The 19,193-nt window shown below is 31.6% G+C and overlaps 1 protein-coding gene across 2 annotated transcripts; it reads left to right on the plus strand.

The window, feature by feature from the left end:
* The first annotated feature begins 14,216 nt into the window (after window positions 1-14,216).
* Window positions 14,217-16,994, plus strand: LOC144575918 (calcium-dependent protein kinase 2-like). 2 transcript variants are annotated; one of them, XM_078326182.1, is made up of 8 exons: window positions 14,217-14,980; window positions 15,099-15,272; window positions 15,362-15,502; window positions 15,593-15,708; window positions 15,874-16,041; window positions 16,347-16,474; window positions 16,569-16,668; window positions 16,766-16,994. In XM_078326182.1, the coding sequence occupies exons 1-8, from the start codon at window positions 14,335-14,337 to the stop codon at window positions 16,856-16,858; spliced, it is 1,566 nt and encodes a 521-aa protein (XP_078182308.1). In that variant the 5' UTR covers window positions 14,217-14,334; the 3' UTR covers window positions 16,859-16,994. The 2 variants fall into 2 exon arrangements, with proteins under 2 accessions (XP_078182308.1, XP_078182300.1); XM_078326174.1 differs by having other exon boundaries at window positions 15,099-15,242; window positions 15,350-15,502.
* Window positions 16,995-19,193: the final 2,199 nt, after the last annotated feature.

Here is a 19,193-nt window from a genome sequence, read left to right on the forward strand (position 1 = left end):
TTAAAATGTTTTGTTTTGTGAAGAGAAGTTATTAGAAGTTGTTCAAAAGAAATTAAAAGAATCTCAGAATTTTGAAATGTTGTAGTTGTAGCCTTGTAGGTATATATTTCTTCCACTGTCTGTTAGACTGTTACTATGGTTTCTATGTATTTGTAAAAAGAAAATAAATCTTAGATTTGGGGGAAAACGTAAGATATTTATAATCGTTCTCTAAATATTTCTTTGCATGTAGCTTAATTATTCTTTCATTTTCTCCTATTTATTTTGTTATGCGTTGAGAAAATATTGATATTTGTTCAAAATATGTGAGAATTTTATCAAACAAGAACAAAGCAATTGGGGAGAAATATAAGAGATACTTAGGGTCTCCTGTAGAAAAATCCATTGTTGATATTTTTATTCCTACTATTTCTGTTTTATTGCTGCGAGTGGATTTCAGGTGTGTAATTTGTTGTCAGGAAGATATCTAATATCTAAATTCTTCGCGGCAAACACACACACGCAAGCTACCAAAAATGTGGCAATTTCATGACGGGGCCCGCCACACCTTTTTCAGGGCCCATTTGAGGCTCAGGTTCTTCTGTGGGGACCACATGTAAGTGGTCCCCTACACGGTGTGACAATTTAACTGCCACATTTATTCCAGATTAGAAGTAATTTATTTTGCTGGCCAGGATATATAACAACAAATTGCTGTTTTTTTTTTTTGAAATCCAGGTAGCGAACAAATTGCTGTTATTAGCTGCCTTTTTTGTATAATTTGATAGTCAGCAGCACATTGCATTTCTTTAATAAAAAAATAGGAAGATAGTCAGTGTTGTAGTCTGACATAAAAAAAGGGTTTCAAGTTAGTGTTCCGATTATACTACTGAACTGATGGTATTGACTGGGACATATTAGTATTGTTAGAAGACTTAGACGTATCACGTATGGTTCTCTCGTTTTATTTTGTCTGAATTTTGGTATTGGTATTATCGAGGCTAACCTGCTGGCGCACACGTGTATATGAAAATTTGAAAATAATACATCCGAAATTTTGTGTTGCTTCGGCATTGTCATTTTTATGGTTGCAATTATAGTTCGGAAGATAGAAAAATATTATAAATTTTGTGTGTAAGATTTAAATCGAAAAATTGAGAACCATCGTACAAAAGAAAAGACAATTATATATATATTTTTTTGTAAATTTAAGACGTGTGCTTGATTTTCTTAAATGAGTTTCACGTGAGATCTGAAAATTTGACTGCTTGTTCATATCAAAAGAAAAATTAAAATACAAATACACTAGGCTTCGACATGACTATTTGATGAGTGAGTCTATGGTACTATGCATATTAAGATTTGACACCGTGCTACGGCTCTATATTCGAGTTTTCAAATTCTAACGGTCGATCCGAACCGTTCATCTTGTTCTCCATATTAATATGTGTTTGGAGACCAAATTTTACAGTTTTTGAAATTTGTTTACTATTTTTTTAGATTTATTGAAAATCACTGTTTTTGGATGGTCCAGAATTTTCAGATCAAGTGATTTTCTAAATATCTAAAAAAATAGTAAAAAAATTCAAAAAATTTAAAATTTGGTCTCCAAACACATATTTATATGGAGAACAAGATGAACGGTTCGGATCGACCGTTAAGATTTGAAAACTCGAATGTAGAGCCGCAGCACGGTAACAACCCGTGATATGCATAGTACCATAGACTCACTCCTATTTGATCAGGGCAGTTTGTACTACTATTTTTAGTCCAACTTGCAACAAAAAAAAAAAAAAAACTGAGTTAGTAAGTGTGTGTTTGACGTAGGAGTGTATTGATGTAGTATTCATTGTGTATCGAGCAACAATCAAGTATTCCTAAAAAATAAAAAATAAAACAATGAAGTACATGTTTCAAGGTGCTCGGGCGGAAAATGAGTCAGAAAAATCAATACAGTTGAGGTCAACATCTTCTTTTATTTTGTAAAATCACTTGACAACTGTCGATGATTATGTTTTGAATGAAATAAACTAGTGTGCATTAATACAATTATATGTAAATTTGCATTTTAGAAGTGTTTTAAAAGTTTACGGTGCTAATACGTTTTGTGTGTGTGTGTGGGGGGGGGGGGGGATTTTGCTACTTTAATCATTATGCAAAAAAGTGAACATAATTTTTTTCCCCCCTATTACAGTTTCTTATTAAATGAAAAAAATGTTGGTTTATTATTTATCTATTTGCTGAATCAACAACCTTTTTACGATTTTTTTTATTTATATCCAAAAATTAAATTAAATTTCAAAAACTAACCGAACCGGCTGTCAAATTTTAAATCTACCCAAACCGGTTAACGGTTAACCGGACCCAAACCATGGGTCCGGTTAACCGGATTCGTTGGTTCGCTGAACCGTTAACTGAACCCAATTTTTTTTTTTTTTTTACTTTTTTTTAAAACAGAAAATTTTTAATTTTTTTTTTCTATTGAAAATATACATGAAAATTCGTATTTAGATTTATCAAATTTACACCAAAAATTTTTGTAAATCAAATATGAAATTTAAAATTATAGAAAAATACACATACACATACACATATACATATACATAAATAATATACGGTTACCAATTTTTTTTTTTTTTACTTTTTTTTAAAACAGAAAATTTTAAATTTTTTTATTTTTCTATTGAAAATATACATGAAAATTCGTATTTAGATTTATCAAATTTACACCAAAAATTTTTGTAAATCAAATATGAAATTTAAAATTATAGAAAAATACACATACACATACACATACACATATACATATACATAAATAATATACGGTTACCAATTTTTTTTTTTTTTTACTTTTTTTAAAAAAAATTTTAAAAGAGGAAATTTTAATAAATCTAAATACGAATTTTCATGTATATTTTCAATAGAAAAATAAAAAAATTTAAAATTTTCTGTTTTAAAAAAAAGTAAAAAAAAAAAAAATTGGTAACCGTATATTATTTATGTATATGTATATGTGTATGTGTATGTGTATGTGTATGTGTATTTTTCTATAATTTTAAATTTCATATTTGATTTACAAAAAATTTTTTTGGTAAATTTGATAAATCTAAATACGAATTTTCATGTATATTTTCAATAGAAAAATAAAAAAATTTAAAATTTTCTGTTTTAAAAAAAAGTAAAAAAAAAAAAAAAAATTGGTAGCCGTATATTATTTATGTATATGTGTATGTATATGTGTATGTGTATGTGTATGTGTATGTGTATGTGTATGTGTATTTTTCTATAATTTTAAATTTCATATTTGATTTACAAAAATTTTTGGTGTAAATTTGATAAATCTAAATACGAATTTTCATGTATATTTTCAATAGGAAAAAAAAAATTAAAAATTTTCTGTTTTAAAAAAAAGTAAAAAAGTAAAAAAAAAAAAAAAAAAAAAATTTGGTTCGGTTAACGGTTCAGCGAACCAACGAATCCGGTTAACCGTTAACCGGACCCATGGTTTGGGTCCGGTTAACGGTTAACCGGTTTGGGTAGATTTAAAATTTGACAGCCGGTTCGGTTAGTTTTTGAAATGTAATTTAATTTTTGGATATAAATAAAAAAATCGGACCTTTTTAAGTTGGTTTATATCGTCAGATTAACAAGCAATAAAAAAGTTTCTACTACGATATTTTTGTAAAGCCAGATCAATTTAAATAACAACACTAATGACGCACAAACATGGCGCGTTCATCTTGCTGAGTGAATGAGTGTCAACTGACCTCTATATATTTTTAAAAATATGATGCTTAGACATCATTTTATTGTTAGTTTTGAGTAAAATGCTATGAGCACTTTAAAATTATATGATTGATTTTTACTATGTGTTTGACCTTCATAAGTTAATTATTCGTCTCTTTTCCGAACCTTGAACAATAATAAACAAAACACTTATTCTTTATCCCGGTTTATTACAGAAGGATTTTTTATTCATTTCATAATCTACCATGAAAGAAAAAAGGTTACATGTACACATGCTTAATAATAATAACTTACCATTTCAGAATCTACCATGAAAAAAAAGGTTATATTTCAGAATCTATCGTGAAAAAAAAATTTACATACAGTACGGTTTTATCTACCGTTTCAGAATCTACGGTAAAAAAAAAAGGTTACATTTCAAGAATCTATATAGTACGGTTTCATCTACTAGACTACTACTTCAGAATCTACCGGGAAAAAAAAAGTTACGTATAGTACAGTTTTACCTGAATATCGATTTATCGAGAAAACAGTATATATCGTAAAGACCGACTGGGGGTGGTAAAAAAATTGGTAGTTCATGATTTGATTTGAGTTTAATTTGAATTTAGTTTGATTCGAAATTAGTTCGTTATGAAACAAATTAAATTAGTTCAGTTCGAATCTTATTCAAATTAAACTCAAATTATGTATAATTCGTTCGAAATTGATTTGCGAACTATTTAGGTTCGAATCTCAAACAATACAACTAATGGATTCAACCATTAATCTTTAATAATGCAGGAACCAAACTTATATCACAGCTCAAAATTATTAATATAATTGTAATTTATAATAGAAAAATGTAACAAATTAACAATGAAATAAGTTTTATTTGACTAGGTCCATGCCGTAATTTTAATTAATTCAGCAGCGTAAAAGGTAATGGAATTTTGAACTGACCCATAATCCATCAGTGTGAATTCGTGAAAGGTAAAATAAAACCGTGTGAATTTTGTTTCGCGAGAAGAAAACTAATACATAAACTACCAGTATAACTAGAACTGCCAAAAAAATTTGTAGTTTGTAATTCGATTGACTTTGATTCGAAAAATGTGTAGTTTGCAATTAATTCGATTTGAAATTAGTTCGATTCAAAACAAATCAAACCCAATTTGATTCCAATCTTATTCATACCCAAACTCAAACTAGAGTAAGTTCGATTCGGTTTGATTCGTTGCCACCCCTATTTCCAACCATGCGATCTACGGGGATTTTTTTAAATAGAATTAAATTTAAATATTTTAACGAAACAAGCACATTTTATTTTTATGAAAAACAGCTCCACTGATTTTGTAAATCGATGGAGGCACAAAAATAAACATAGTAAGCATGCATTTACGTATAGTAGTTGCCTCCACCAATCCACCGGACAGGATCGGTGGAGCTGTTTTTCATAAAAGCGAAGTCCAGCTTGTTGAAATATTTAAATTTGATTCGATTTAAAAAAAAAAAATCCGATGAACATCCATCAATAGTTAAATAAAGATTAGGCATACTTATATGTACACCTTATTTCCGGTATACAATTCACATCGAGACGGAACAAGTAAATCAACTTATATACATATTCAAACATTATTCTACATAGGCATAGTTTCCTCATATCTTTAGAATACATATTAAAACAAAAATTATTATTGCAACAGCCGTAGAGGCGAACCGAGTATTTTATAAATAAAATATCATTCAAGTAAAATTTGCAAAGCCAGAGAGCATCTCGACAGCACGCTTTCCTTCTATTAATTTTTTTTAAAAAAAAAAAAGAAGTAAAATTTGCAATGAAGGATATAAACATGAAGCAATTATAACCATCCTATATTTAAAAGAAATCAATTAAAAGATAATTTTATATTCATAGAAAATTTTATAAATTAATATCTGAAAAGAGAAAGAGTATCTTCAATTTTTGAAGAATGAAAGTGCCGGTAGAATTTTTTCTGAAGTTACTGATTCAATTTTTTTTTAAAGAACATGTTCGAGATCCTCTATCACAATTAAGACAAGAAAGTTGAAGACAACTTTTTTAAGATCTAAAATTTGTCTGATTCACAGAGAATCCTAAGTATTCGAACAAAGAAAACCCTCTTGATCGGCCAGTCCGAAATTTGAATTGGAAAAATGACTACCAAAGCTTCAATGCATAAAAAATAATAATCTTTCTTTTTCTCTTTTTTATAAAAAAAAATTCTCCAATAAAAAGATAGCGTTTAACAACAAAATCTTCAAATAAAAAAAACTGTTATAATGCTGGCAATCCTTGGCTTCAGAAAAACAATAGTTTACTTAGTTTTTCTTCCTTGTCAGTTCTTTAAGATCTCTCTGTTTTTAGGCTTTATGCTACTAGGATTAGTTTATTTCAAGACAGACCCACATGCTTGTAATATTTTTTACCAGTTTTAATTTAAATTTGAGGAGGGTTCAAATGTCTCGATCATGCTTTCATTTTTAAAAATTTTAATAACTCAAAATTTAAAACTTAGAAGTTAAAATAAAACCGTTGGATATGATCTACATCATTTTATCTGTGCACGTGTAAAAAATTATGGTATTTCAATTTTGTTTTAGTTGTTATTAAGAGCTTGTAAAAAACATACTAATGTAAATAATTTTTAGACGTTAATTTTTCAACTTATTGATTCATATAAAAACAAAATTAAAATATGATAATTTTTTACGAGCAGATAGAAAAAATAATGTAGATCACATCTAACGGTTTTATTTTAACTTTTAAATTTTAAATTTTAAGTTATTAAAAATTTTAAAAATAGAAAAAGCATTTGAACCCTACTTGAATTTGCCTAAGAGCATCTACATCCCTGAAACTATTAGAGTTTCTAATCTGACGTGGCAGTTTCTAATTCAGTTTTACGAATGTGGGAGAGTTTCTTATTTAGAAACTAAGCAAGAAAGTTTCTTATTAAGAAATTGTTTATAAACTCTATGTTGGCCAAATGATTGGCTCAAAATGTTTCTCCTTTTTAATTTGTTGCTGACGTGGCTTAATATTAACTTTAAAATGAGTTTCAGAGATGTGAGAGTTAGAAACTTTAAAGACCATAATTTCTAAAAAGTAGTTAAGAGTTATTTAAAAATTCTGTTGAGTTTTAGAGATGTAGATGCTCTAAAGGGTTCACTTCAAAAAAAAAAAAAAAAATTAGAAGACTGCCGACCCTTAAACGAGCGTGGGACCCCCACAACTGTAGTTATTCGTACAGTTCTTCCTGAGGATATGTGAGTAGTTTTGAATTTCAATACAAATGAAACATAGAAATTGATACATCAGATCTGATGGCTCCTAAACCGGCAAACCTGCTATCGTGCGTCATCCTTATTTCTTCTTGCGGTCAATACGGACCCACGCCCGTGACGATATCAATACAGGTGTGGCCCAACTTTTCCTTTCTCCGTACATCACTGATCATTTGCACTGAACCCTTATTTTGACCCGCTTTAATTAAGAATTTTGATTATTATCACAGAAGATCAGAAAAATGAAATTGGGTCAGAACTCAGAAATGGGAGAAAAATCTTAGAAGAGAGCGAGTGTGAATGTGTGATCGTCGGCTCAATCGTATTATATACAGAAATAAATTATTCTCCTAAAAACAAAATTATTACTTTAATAAATGCTGTCGTATTATTATAATGATACAGCATGAGACGTGTCACGTGTACAGTCAAATGATTGCCATCAAATAAAAAGGTTCAATTTTTGTCGCTTCTTTCTTACAAATTACGATGGAAATTTTTACGGTCACTGCACCACGACGTAATGACGACAGAGGACAGACTATGAACTCATTTACCCGTATTCGTATCAAGATCACAGACTGTACGACATTGATGGAACAGCTAGTCGACAAATAATAAATAAATTAATATGCAGCAGTGATAAACTGATAATTGATAAGATGTTTACCAGAGAAGAATTCAATCGTGGCAGACTTGCAGTTCGGTCTTTACTGATAGCAAACAAAATGGTCACATCTTTAAAGCAGTTGGCAAAATTTCAATCTTCTTTGTTTCTTTTTTTTCAAAACAAAAAATATAAAACAACCGACAAGTTTATGGGGACAATACTCTATTTTTCACTATTAAATTGTCTCATTCTTAAAGATTATGTTCGTTAAATTCAGTGATGTTTGGTTAAAACTAACATTAATAAGGTCTAAGGTGAGATGCGTGGTCAAACTAAGTCATGTTTAGTTAAGGTTTAAAATAAAGTCATGATTTAAGTTATATTTTTATTTGATTAAAGTATGAAATTAAGTCATAATTAAAATTAATTTTTTAATTGTTTTTGGCCTCCTTTGCATGTCAGACGTTTGGATGAAGTGAGAATAGCTTCTAACCTGAGGTAGGGTGCAAATTTTTTTTCTATATGTAGCATTTGAATCAGTATACTAACAAAATATGAAATAGCTACTAATATGAGTTAGCGTGTGTTACCTGATTCTGAATGTATTTTATGTTATTTAATAAACTGATATGTTGGTATACAAAACTTTGTAGTTTATCTCATCTGGACTTTTTTTTTTTTTTTAGGAAAAAGCTCATCTGGACTTACATACACATCTGTCACAGGTACTGTCGTTGTCGTCCTTTTAAGTATGGTCGTTGAGAATCTATTTCCTGCTACAGTCTACAGTGCACATCTAAAATTGTGTACGTCTACCCATGTAATGGTTAATACCAGTAAAGTACTCCTAAAAAAACAGGCGCACGGTGATTCCAGTAAAGTACTCAGTTACTCACCAAGGGCATTTCCTCAAAAAAAAAAAAAAAATTACAGTACTCCTTACAACAGGCACACAGACACGGTGATTCCAGTTTTGACTGAAAATGCTCAAGCAGTAATAATACCTTGGTTACCGAGTGACCCAAATTAGACCCAAAAAAATAGAATACCTGAAATCGGTGTTTTAAAATGGAGTCCGAATCTGCTGTAATTCCGGAAGGAATTACAGGGCCCTAAAATTTTAATATCAACCGTTCAAATATTTTCCACACAGATCTCGAAAAAAAGCAAGTTTTCATGCACAAATCTTAAGAAAGACTAACGGTTCGGATTAGAATTACAGGGTCCTGTAATTCCCCAAAAATTACAGCAGATTTATTTTCTTTAAAATGCGGCCCTTATGCTTATGCAGTAGTCTTTCGTATACATAATTTCATACAGTTAAGTTTATGCAATTTTGAATATACATACACACATACAGTCCATGCGAACTTGAAAAAAAACCTAAAAATTATTTTATGGTAGAGGAGATTAAAATCTACAACTTTTATAATATAATAAAGAGCATAAACCACTAGACTAAACAAGTCTTTGATATAAATTAGGTTTATTTTATCTATATTTCTTTAACAAAGCATAGTAAAACCACATATGTACTTTCTCGTACAAATCTGCATATGCGGCCGCATGCCACATATGCGGTATGGAGTGGTCTTTCGTATGCATGGACAAAACCGCATTTTAAAACACTACCTGAAGTTGCAACATATAATACAATTGGCATCTGTAGAAGTGGCATGCAAATGCTTAGAAAGTATACTTTGGGTTTTGAACTAACGGTACGTCGGTACCTAGCATGCTAATTGATCCAATGCATCAGAGAAATCGTCACAGGTCTCTTCGATGCATCAGTGTTGTAAATATATCAAAACTAAATCTTAAACCCTAGTTTCCTGCATGGCATTTAATAACGGTACAAGCACATAACAGCTCAAATAGGAACTGGTACAAATCTAAAAAGAATAAATGACAGTAGAAGCATTCGGACCAACTTATTAATCAACATTTATAGCAAATCTCAGCCAAAATAGGAACTGGTACAACGATGCGTTGATCAGATGCAGCTCCCGTTCCTTCCAAGTGTAAGCATATAAACAAGCTTAGCACTGAATCAATTACAAGAGTCAGGAATTTGACCTATGCAAAGCAAGATAAATCAGCAAATTTGAACTAGTATAGTGTTGATGACGCAAATCACGCAATACACGAAAAGAAAATTCCATTTTCATGTATGTGTGAGATGTGATAGTGCTGAACTGCATATTGATCAGATGCACTGGTTTGTATTTGCTATTTTTGCAAGGAAAGCTGCCATCTGGTTTGTATCTGCATTCAGACAGGGACGGAGTCAGACTTTCAAGTTATGAAAGTCAAATATTATAAATGGAGATTGATCATATAAAAACTTTATGCTGCCAATTAGGATCAATATTATTGTATCCAGTGTTTTAAAATGTGGCCGCATATACGTATGTAGTCGGCAGGCGTGCTCAGAATGCCCATGCGGTTTTGACCATGCGGCCGCATATGCGGTCCGAATATGCGGTCATGAGGAATAAAAAAAACGCATATGCGGATTAAAAATGCGGCCATGGGTCCGAATATGCGGCTATGCAGTCCTCCCATGCGGTTTTGATAATTTAATTGTATTTTAATTAAAATTTATGTGAAAAAAGTAAAAAAAAAAAACTATTGTTGATTATGTCATTATGTGGAAATAAATTCAAATATATGAATATGAATATATATATATATATATATATATATATATACGTGAATTTTTATTTTAAAATCTGCATACCGCATATGCGGTATGCAGTGGCCTTCCGCATGCATGAATAAAACCGCATTTTAAAACACTGACTGTATCTTGTAATATATAAAAAATTGTATACAAGTACAAAAAAATTCAAAATAAATGAGGGTCAATTGACCCCATTCCTTAATGTAGGAGGCCTCTGCTTTCAGAAATGGAGATTTGATTATTATCATAGGCCGGATTTAAATCAGACAGTCTAAACTCTTTGGATGCTATCCAACTAAGAGTACAAATTAAATGAGCAAAGCATAATCTCGGGAGCAATATTCAGTCAAATTACATTAACTGTTTAGTTGGAGCTAATTACTCACTCGTGTGCAAATTGGATCTGATATACTTGAATGAAAATTATGAAGATGGATGGAGTTCCAACGCACTAGACAAGACTTGAGTGAAATAATTCCTTAAAAAATTAATGCTCATATTAACCGTATATATAGATCTCTTGATGTCTTTAATGATTAATCCAAACTGATTGCCAAATTTACATTTCCATATAAAGTGAAATTGGAGCCTTGGAGTTGATACCATATATTGTGAATTTGTGATGTAGAGTGTCGACAAAGAATTCGTATCATGTAAGATATATGACAGGCTTCCGAATCATTTAATTTAAGTACGCATGACTCTTAAAGCTTTCTATATCTCAAATAACTTTAACTTGACTTTGACTAATCTAACGCGGTCAAATACTGCAGGAATATGTACTCGTCCAGAGAAAATAGGAAATAAATCTGCTTTTATTCCTCGGGAAGAGTCGGAAAACAGTGCATCCGTCACACGTGGGATTCATCAGAGAAGCTTCAATAAATAAATAAAATTCATCAGAGAAACCCAATGTTTTGGCTAACCCAAGAAGCAGAAAATATCAAAAATGTTTGAGACCCATTTAGGCCCAAATTGGCTTTATAGAATCTGGGTCCTATCGAACAAAATTGGTAGGCGAGCAAAGGAAATTATACGACTCTCGAAGAAAAGAAAAAATTCCTTGTGTGGTCTGTCTTCTAGTAATTTGGTGACCCAGTTAAATGGACCCCTCTGATTTACTTCAAAATTAATTCATCCATTATTTTATCTTAAACATAATGAAAATTTCGAGTTGGTTTGTCAAATAGTTACGTTCCTTCGAGGAAATCTTTTTTGGTGCTTTATTAGTGGGTTGATTACTTGAGTTGAGAAGGCCGTCGAAAGAAACTTAGAAAAATATACTTTAACATTTATATTCGAGTCCAAAATACAGAGAGGTGATAATATTTTATCACATCCGAGATATGTTTATATTTTATTTTAAAAATGTTTATAAGATGTAAGAATTATTCTCTAAATTTATCTTGATCATATTCAAACTACATATCTTTGCCTCTGTTTTTCTATAGTTGTTATCACTTAAACAAAACAAAAATTGGTGTCTTGAGAATTAAATTAGCAATTATATGCATATACTTAAAAAATATATATATAAAAATAAAATTGTTGTTGCATTCTTTGATATAGAAGTTGATCATTTGGCAAATTTGGCACGATTTAACAATTATTTATTCACCAATCTAAACTCATTAAACCTATACCGTCTAGTTTTAACACTTTAATTGCTGACTCGGCTAATTTGATGTGGAAAGTCGTGATTATCCAGTGATGATTCCATCAGCTGTGAACAGTAGAACTGTCGTGAACTTCTATTTTTGAAATTAATTCTAAGCATACAAAATTTATTTATTTCTATAACTTAATTTAGTTTGTGATAATGAGAAGGATCACTTGACAATAGTTTTATAAAAAAATATTCAGATAAAATTAACAACTAATAATTAAAATATAGGTAAGCTATTGGACATATAAATAGCATAACAAAATAAATTATCAGTGAGTGCGTATGTTTTTTTTTTTTTTTTTTTTTTTTCTGGCTCTCTATATCTAGAACCTTCGTGGTACTAAAATGTTTCCGAATTATACATCTTTAATGTTCCAAATAAATCTATCGTTTAATGAAGTTAGAAGACAAACATAGATTATGCCTTCCCTAGCATGATCTGATTAGAATTTTATTAATAATTAAAGGTACATCAGAATTATTCTAGATAAAAATAAAAGTGAGGACCGCTGTGAAGTACTTGTTAGGGAATCATAAAGGTCAAACAATTACGTCTTATCTAGAGATTAAACGATTACATCTCATATAGGGTCAAACACTTACACTCCGGAAAAGAAGAAAACAGTTCTCACCTTAACCTAAGGACTGTCCTATGTTAAAGAGATCCAAAATATAAATTATAAATGCGGAACATAATACATGATTCCATGTCATTTGTTATGAAATAACCAAAGTCATAGTAGAGTAAGCCGTCTTCGTGAGCACGAGACAAGTCTTCAATGGCAAGAAGTCATTCTCGCCTTTTGTTGTCCAGTCATGAAATAAGTCTTTCAAGACAACAAGATGTGGCCCTTGAAAAATCATCTCCAAATTTTCTAATGGATTTCTCTTCTCTATTCTTTGATGGTGGAAGAAGAAGAGAAGGTACACAGAACTGTATTTTTCTCAAGAGAAAAACGTATGTTCAGTTTCTGTGTATTTCTTGGTTACCTTTATGGTTATCTGCCAATTTGAAAAAGATATAATGTGTTGTGCATCAAAAGCTATGCAAATGCATCGATATCCGTGCGGAATGCACAACCCTCCATAAAACAGTTTTTTTTACCTCTGAAAAGGTATTTTTCTGAATTGTAAATTTCTAAATCAGTCCATCAATAATTTGATCTTTGCCTAAATTATTATACACATTTATGGACCACATCCTAATTAATATATTAATTGTCTATTACCTTATTTGATCACTTTAATTGACAACCATATATGACAGTAAACAATCCATAATTAGATTACATATATGCTCAATGCTAGCATTAAATCCAGCGAGGTTGGCAATAAATCAACAGTACTAAATTAGAGTGTTTTTACCAAATTAAAGCATTTAATCTAATAGCACTATACTAATGAGAATAATTAGTCCTTAAAACTACAAAAAATGGCGATTGCTTTACATAGTAAGTCAACTGCCTATTTATATATATATATATATATATATAGAGTACGGCTAACGCGCTTCCTCTAGCATATGGGCCGAAATACTTCCGGTGAAAATTTGAAATTTCAAAATCCAAAAAGTCGATCTGAACCGTTCATCTTCTTCTCCATATTAATATCTGCTTGGAGACCAAATTTTACATTTTTCTGAAATTTTTTACTATTTATTAAGCCACTTTGAAAATCGCTGATCCAATGGTTTTACTGTTTTGTTAAGCCACCGTTGGATCAGCGATTTTCAAAGTGGCTTAATAAATAGTAAAAAATTTCAGAAAAATGTAAAATTTGGTCTCCAAGCAGATATTAATATGGAGAAGAAGATGAACGGTTCAGATCGACTTTTTGGATTTTGAAATTTTAAATTTCCACCGGAAGCATTTCGGCCCATATGCTAGAGGAAGCGCGTTAGCCGTACTCTATATATATATATATATATATATATATATATATATATTAGTCACAACCAAGTAGATATTTATTTCATAATCTAACACAGAAATCATATATAATGACCTACAAATTTAGGCATTGATAGAAACTCAGCAATGCACGAATAATTTATTTTTATGTCCTATTTATAAAAAAAAAATTATTGGGAATAATTATGTAATCTTCCCAACCATCTTAACCGTTAGTTCCCGCCATTTTCTCCTAGCCAATCCTTTAAACTTCTCCCGTTTATGTTACCCAAAAAATCCAACTCATAAACTATCTCAATTACCATTCGAATCTACCCATCAAATATGGATCCAACCTGTCTTTTCCCCTTGACACTTCTTCACGCTCTCAAACCACCTCCAAATAACCCCTCGTTAAAGCACTAAACTTTTCTTCCTCTCTGGTTTGCCTTCAAACAACCAATTCAGAATGGGCAATTGTTGCCCTTCATCAGAGTCAGAGGATCCAGTCCCTGCTAACGGCACTCCCAACCCAGATGCGGGTGCGCCGGGCACTGCTCCATCCCCCAAGAAGGCGCCCGCTCCGCAAACCAAACCTGGTCCAATTGGAAATGTGCTCGGCCGACCAATGGAGGATGTGAAAAACACATACACGATCGGGAAAGAACTTGGTCGTGGCCAATTTGGCATCACCCATTTGTGCACCCACAAGGTTACAGGGGAGAAGTTTGCATGTAAAATCATCGCTAAGCGCAAGCTTGTCAACAAAGAAGATATCGAGGATGTTCGGAGGGAGGTACAAATTATGTACCACCTTGCCGGACAACCCAATATAGTAGAGTTGAAGGGGGCCTATGAAGACAAGCATTCAGTGCACTTGGTGATGGAATTGTGCGCCGGTGGAGAGCTTTTTGATAGGATTATTGCCAAAGGACATTACACGGAGAGAGCGGCGGCATCTTTGTTAAGGACGATCGTGCAAATCATACACACATGTCATTCGATGGGAGTTATGCATCGGGATTTGAAGCCTGAGAATTTTCTCTTGTTAAGTAAAGATGAGGATGCTCCCCTCAAAGCCACAGATTTTGGGCTTTCAGTTTTTTTCAAGGAAGGTCGGTGACAAGCAATTCAAGATATGCCCCGCATTGATTACAAAATACTACAATAAAATATAACAGCAAATCAAGTTCTGTATCGAATTGAGTATATTTGTTGCTTATCTCTAAACAGGGGAAGTGTTCAAAGATATAGTTGGAAGTGCATACTACATCGCACCTGAGGTGCTAAAACGAAAGTACGGCCCCGAGGCCGACATTTGGAGCATTGGTGTGATGCTCTATATCCTTCTTTCTGGTGTTCCACCCTTCTGGGCAGGCAAGTTCTCTTATTTTTCATCAACACTTTTCATGTACTTCCAAATGTTATAAAATGTTGATCAAATTAAAGAGGTAAATGAAGAATTTGAGTATAATTCATGACAGAATCGGAGCATGGTATCTTCAATGCAATCCTTCGAGCACATGTCGATTTTACAGGCGAGCCATGGCCTAAAATTTCCTCTGGCGCCAAGGACCTTGTGAGAAAGATGCTCCATTCTGATCCTAAACAAAGGCTCACTGCATTACAAGTACTCGGTGTGTACTCTTATTATCATCAGTCAATTTAGCAATGAATAATTTTTCCGGCAAAATGATGCTAAAAACAATTTCCTTTCTGTATTATAGATCATCCATGGATTAAAGAAGATGGAGAGGCACCAGATACACCTCTTGATAATGCTGTTCTCAGTCGGTTGAAGCAGTTCAGAGCGATGAACCAATTCAAAAAGGCAGCATTAAGGGTATGTTATTTTTCCCTAAACACTCAATAAATGCCTGAAAAGCAAATTAATAGACAAAATAAAATAAAGTTTATATCAATCAAGTCAATAAGCAGGTTCTAAATTGAAAATTTTAATAGAGTAAATGCAAGAGCTTGTGATATATAATTTGGTTTGCTTTTAAAGGTTATTGCTGGATGCTTGTCAGAGGAAGAGATTCAAGGCTTAAAGCAGATGTTTAAAAGCATGGATACAGATAATAGCGGAACAATAACACTTGATGAATTGCGGCAAGGGTTAACGAAACAAGGCACAAAGCTGTCTGAGAATGAGCTCTTGCAACTAATGGAAGCAGTGAGTTTTAAATCTTTAAAGTTAAGATAAAGACACAATACGGTATTCCCTAGCAATTGCTGGTACCAGTCAAGTACCAACAAAACCAAACGGATGTTCTCTCCTCTCTTTTTGAGGAAAAATAAAGGTAATGCCGGATGTTCTCTTTTGATTCTTGGTTTTACACTTTTGTATGTACCTGTATAATATTCTCTGATTAATGTTATAAAGAAAAATAAATCTAAGCGACCTAGTCCAATCCAAACTTCCAAGAGACTTTGATAAATCACATATGCAATTGTTGTTTACAATTAATTTTAATACAGGCTGATGCGGATGGCAATGGTACAATTGACTATGATGAGTTCATAACGGCTACAATGCACATGAATAGAATGGACAGGGAAGAGCACCTTTATACTGCCTTCCAGTACTTTGACAAGGATAACAGCGGGTATATATCTATAAAATTTTAGTTCTAACTAAAATATATATATACTTCTATCAATCGTGTGATATCTTACTTGCTTTTGCTTAATTATTGGTAGGTATATTACAATAGAAGAGATGGAGCAAGCGCTAAGGGAGAAGGGGTTGTATGAAGGACAAGATATGAAAGAAGTTATATCAGAAATCGATGCTGATAATGTAAGACAAACAATATCTATACTGAGTAATTCAATAATACTTTTTTTTTCTTATCTCGAAGAATCCAAATTTAAATAATTTCTGTGCATAATTGCAGGATGGAAGAATTAATTACTCAGAATTTGTTGCCATGATGAGAAAAGGAAATCCGGACCCAGCCCCAAAGAAGCGGCGAGATGTGGTGCTATAGTTCACGGATGATTTATTTGAAAGTTAGAAGCTGGAAATATGGATTAATCACAGAATTGTGTATACCAACTGAATCATGTGATCGGTTAAAGCTAATTTATCTTCACTCTTTCAAAATACATGATGTGTATAATTCATAGTTTTTCAATTTTAACTTTGTTTCTAGTCTCTTCGATTTTTCTTCTTCTTCTGAAAATACTGTCTGATGGTCTGGGTCGTTCAATCCTCGTTAAGATTTGTGCAGAAAATTAAGATTATATATCAACTGACCCGTAAATTTCAACAAAATCGAACAATCCAGACCGGATATACATCAAAGTCATCAATTGCCATTAAATTTTGAAAAATTAGAGTTGACTCGTTAAACAAAAATGGATTAATATGTTAATTCTTTTTAGAATGGGGATCCAATGCGAATCGTATGCTTCCATTTATTTTAAAAAATCAGTTCAAAAGACACAGCTCAAGTTACCAGTGTTCCAAATTAAAAAAAAAAAAAAAAAAGTCTAGCATATCCTACCCAATGATATTCATATTATTTCTTTTTTTGGTAACACCAAAAATATTATTTTAGTTAATTATGATAGAATATGCACGCAATGACAATTTTTAAAAATAAAAGATTAAATTTAAATTTAACATTATAGGCTTCATATATATTATTCACATCATATCTATAAAATATGATAAAAAGAGTGAGTCTATGGTACTATGCATATTACGATTTGGCACCGTGCTACGGCTCTATATTCGAGTTTTCAAATTCTAACGGTCGATCCGAACCATTCATCTTGTTCTCCATATTAATGTGTTTGGAGACCAAATTTTACATTTTTTGAAATTTTTTTACTATTTTTTTAGATTTATTGAAAATCACTGTTTTTGGATGGTCCAGAATTTTCAGATCAAGTGATTTTCTAAATATCTAAAAAAATAGTAAAATAATTTCAAAAAAATGTAAAATTTGGCCTCCAAACACATATTAATATAGAGAACAAGATGAACGATTTGGATCGACCGTTAGGATTTGAAAACTCGAATATAGAACCGTAGCACGGTGCCAAATCGTAATATGCATAGTACCATAGACTCACTCTAAAAATTGATATATCTTTTATAGTACGTCGAGTGACTTAAAATTTTGATTATACAAATTTAACAATATTTGATGTATCTCAAAAGATATTTAAATTATATTAACTTAATTATTAAATTATCTATATGCCAAATAATCTCTCTTCTACTCTTAGGTGGTGTTTGATTGTGGACTAAAGCTAAGGAGACAATTGATTATTTCAACTTAGGCCGGTTTAGATTGTTTATGTTTGGTTGAGATCTAAAGTTAGATCAGGCTTAAAATATTCCTTGTTCGATTAGAGTTGGTGGAGGACTAAAATTTTAAAAACCTAAGTTAGTTCATTATTAATAATAAGATACTAATTATATAATATTAATGTATTATAATATGAGATGGGCTACGGTGAGTTGCGAAGTAAAACGCGTTTCTACTTCACGCAATATCTTCATTTTCAAAGTTCAAAACGTCGATCCGAACCGCTCAACATGAACTCCATATTGAAATGTGCTTGGAGACCAAATTTTACATTTTTTTGAATTTGTTTACTATTTATTAAGCCACTTTGAAAATCTGAAAATCCGGGTGAACAGTAAAAACAGTAAAAATTTCTGGACCACCGGATCGGCGATTTTCAAAGTGGCTTAATAAATAGTAAAAAAATTCCAAAAAATATAAAATTTGGTCTCCAAGCACATTTCAATATGGAGTTCATGTTGAGCGGTTCGGATCGATGTTTTGAACTTTAAAATCGCAAAATATAAGTGTGAAGTAAAATAGTCGCTTTACTTCGCAACTCACCGTAGCCCATCTCTTATAATATTATTATAATAATTATTTAATATATTGACAATATAAGATATTAATTATATATTGATAATAGTTATTTAATATATTAATAATACAAGATATTAATTATATAATTATATACTAATAATATATTATTATAATCAGAGTTAGGCTATGATGTGCAATAAAATTAAACCACTATCTTAGGGCACCGATGCGGGTTATGGTGTTTGGATGGCTGATGCTTAATAATAAAATTCTAACAGTAGATAATCTTGTCAAGAGAGGGTGGGAATTGGTGAATAGATGTAGTCAGTGCAAGGCACAATCCGAATCTGTTAGCCACATTTTTGGAAATTGCATATATACACATGGAGTTAGATTACAGCTGCAGCAAAGAAAACCATACTTAGCCAGTTCTCAGAGCTTTGCACAAGGGAGATATAAACATACACTGTTGTACTCAACAAGT

The sequence above is a fragment of the Carex rostrata genome, chromosome 2, assembly GCF_964058835.1.
Source record: "Carex rostrata chromosome 2, lpCarRost1.2, whole genome shotgun sequence".
In the NCBI taxonomy this organism is placed as follows: domain Eukaryota; kingdom Viridiplantae; phylum Streptophyta; class Magnoliopsida; order Poales; family Cyperaceae; genus Carex; species Carex rostrata.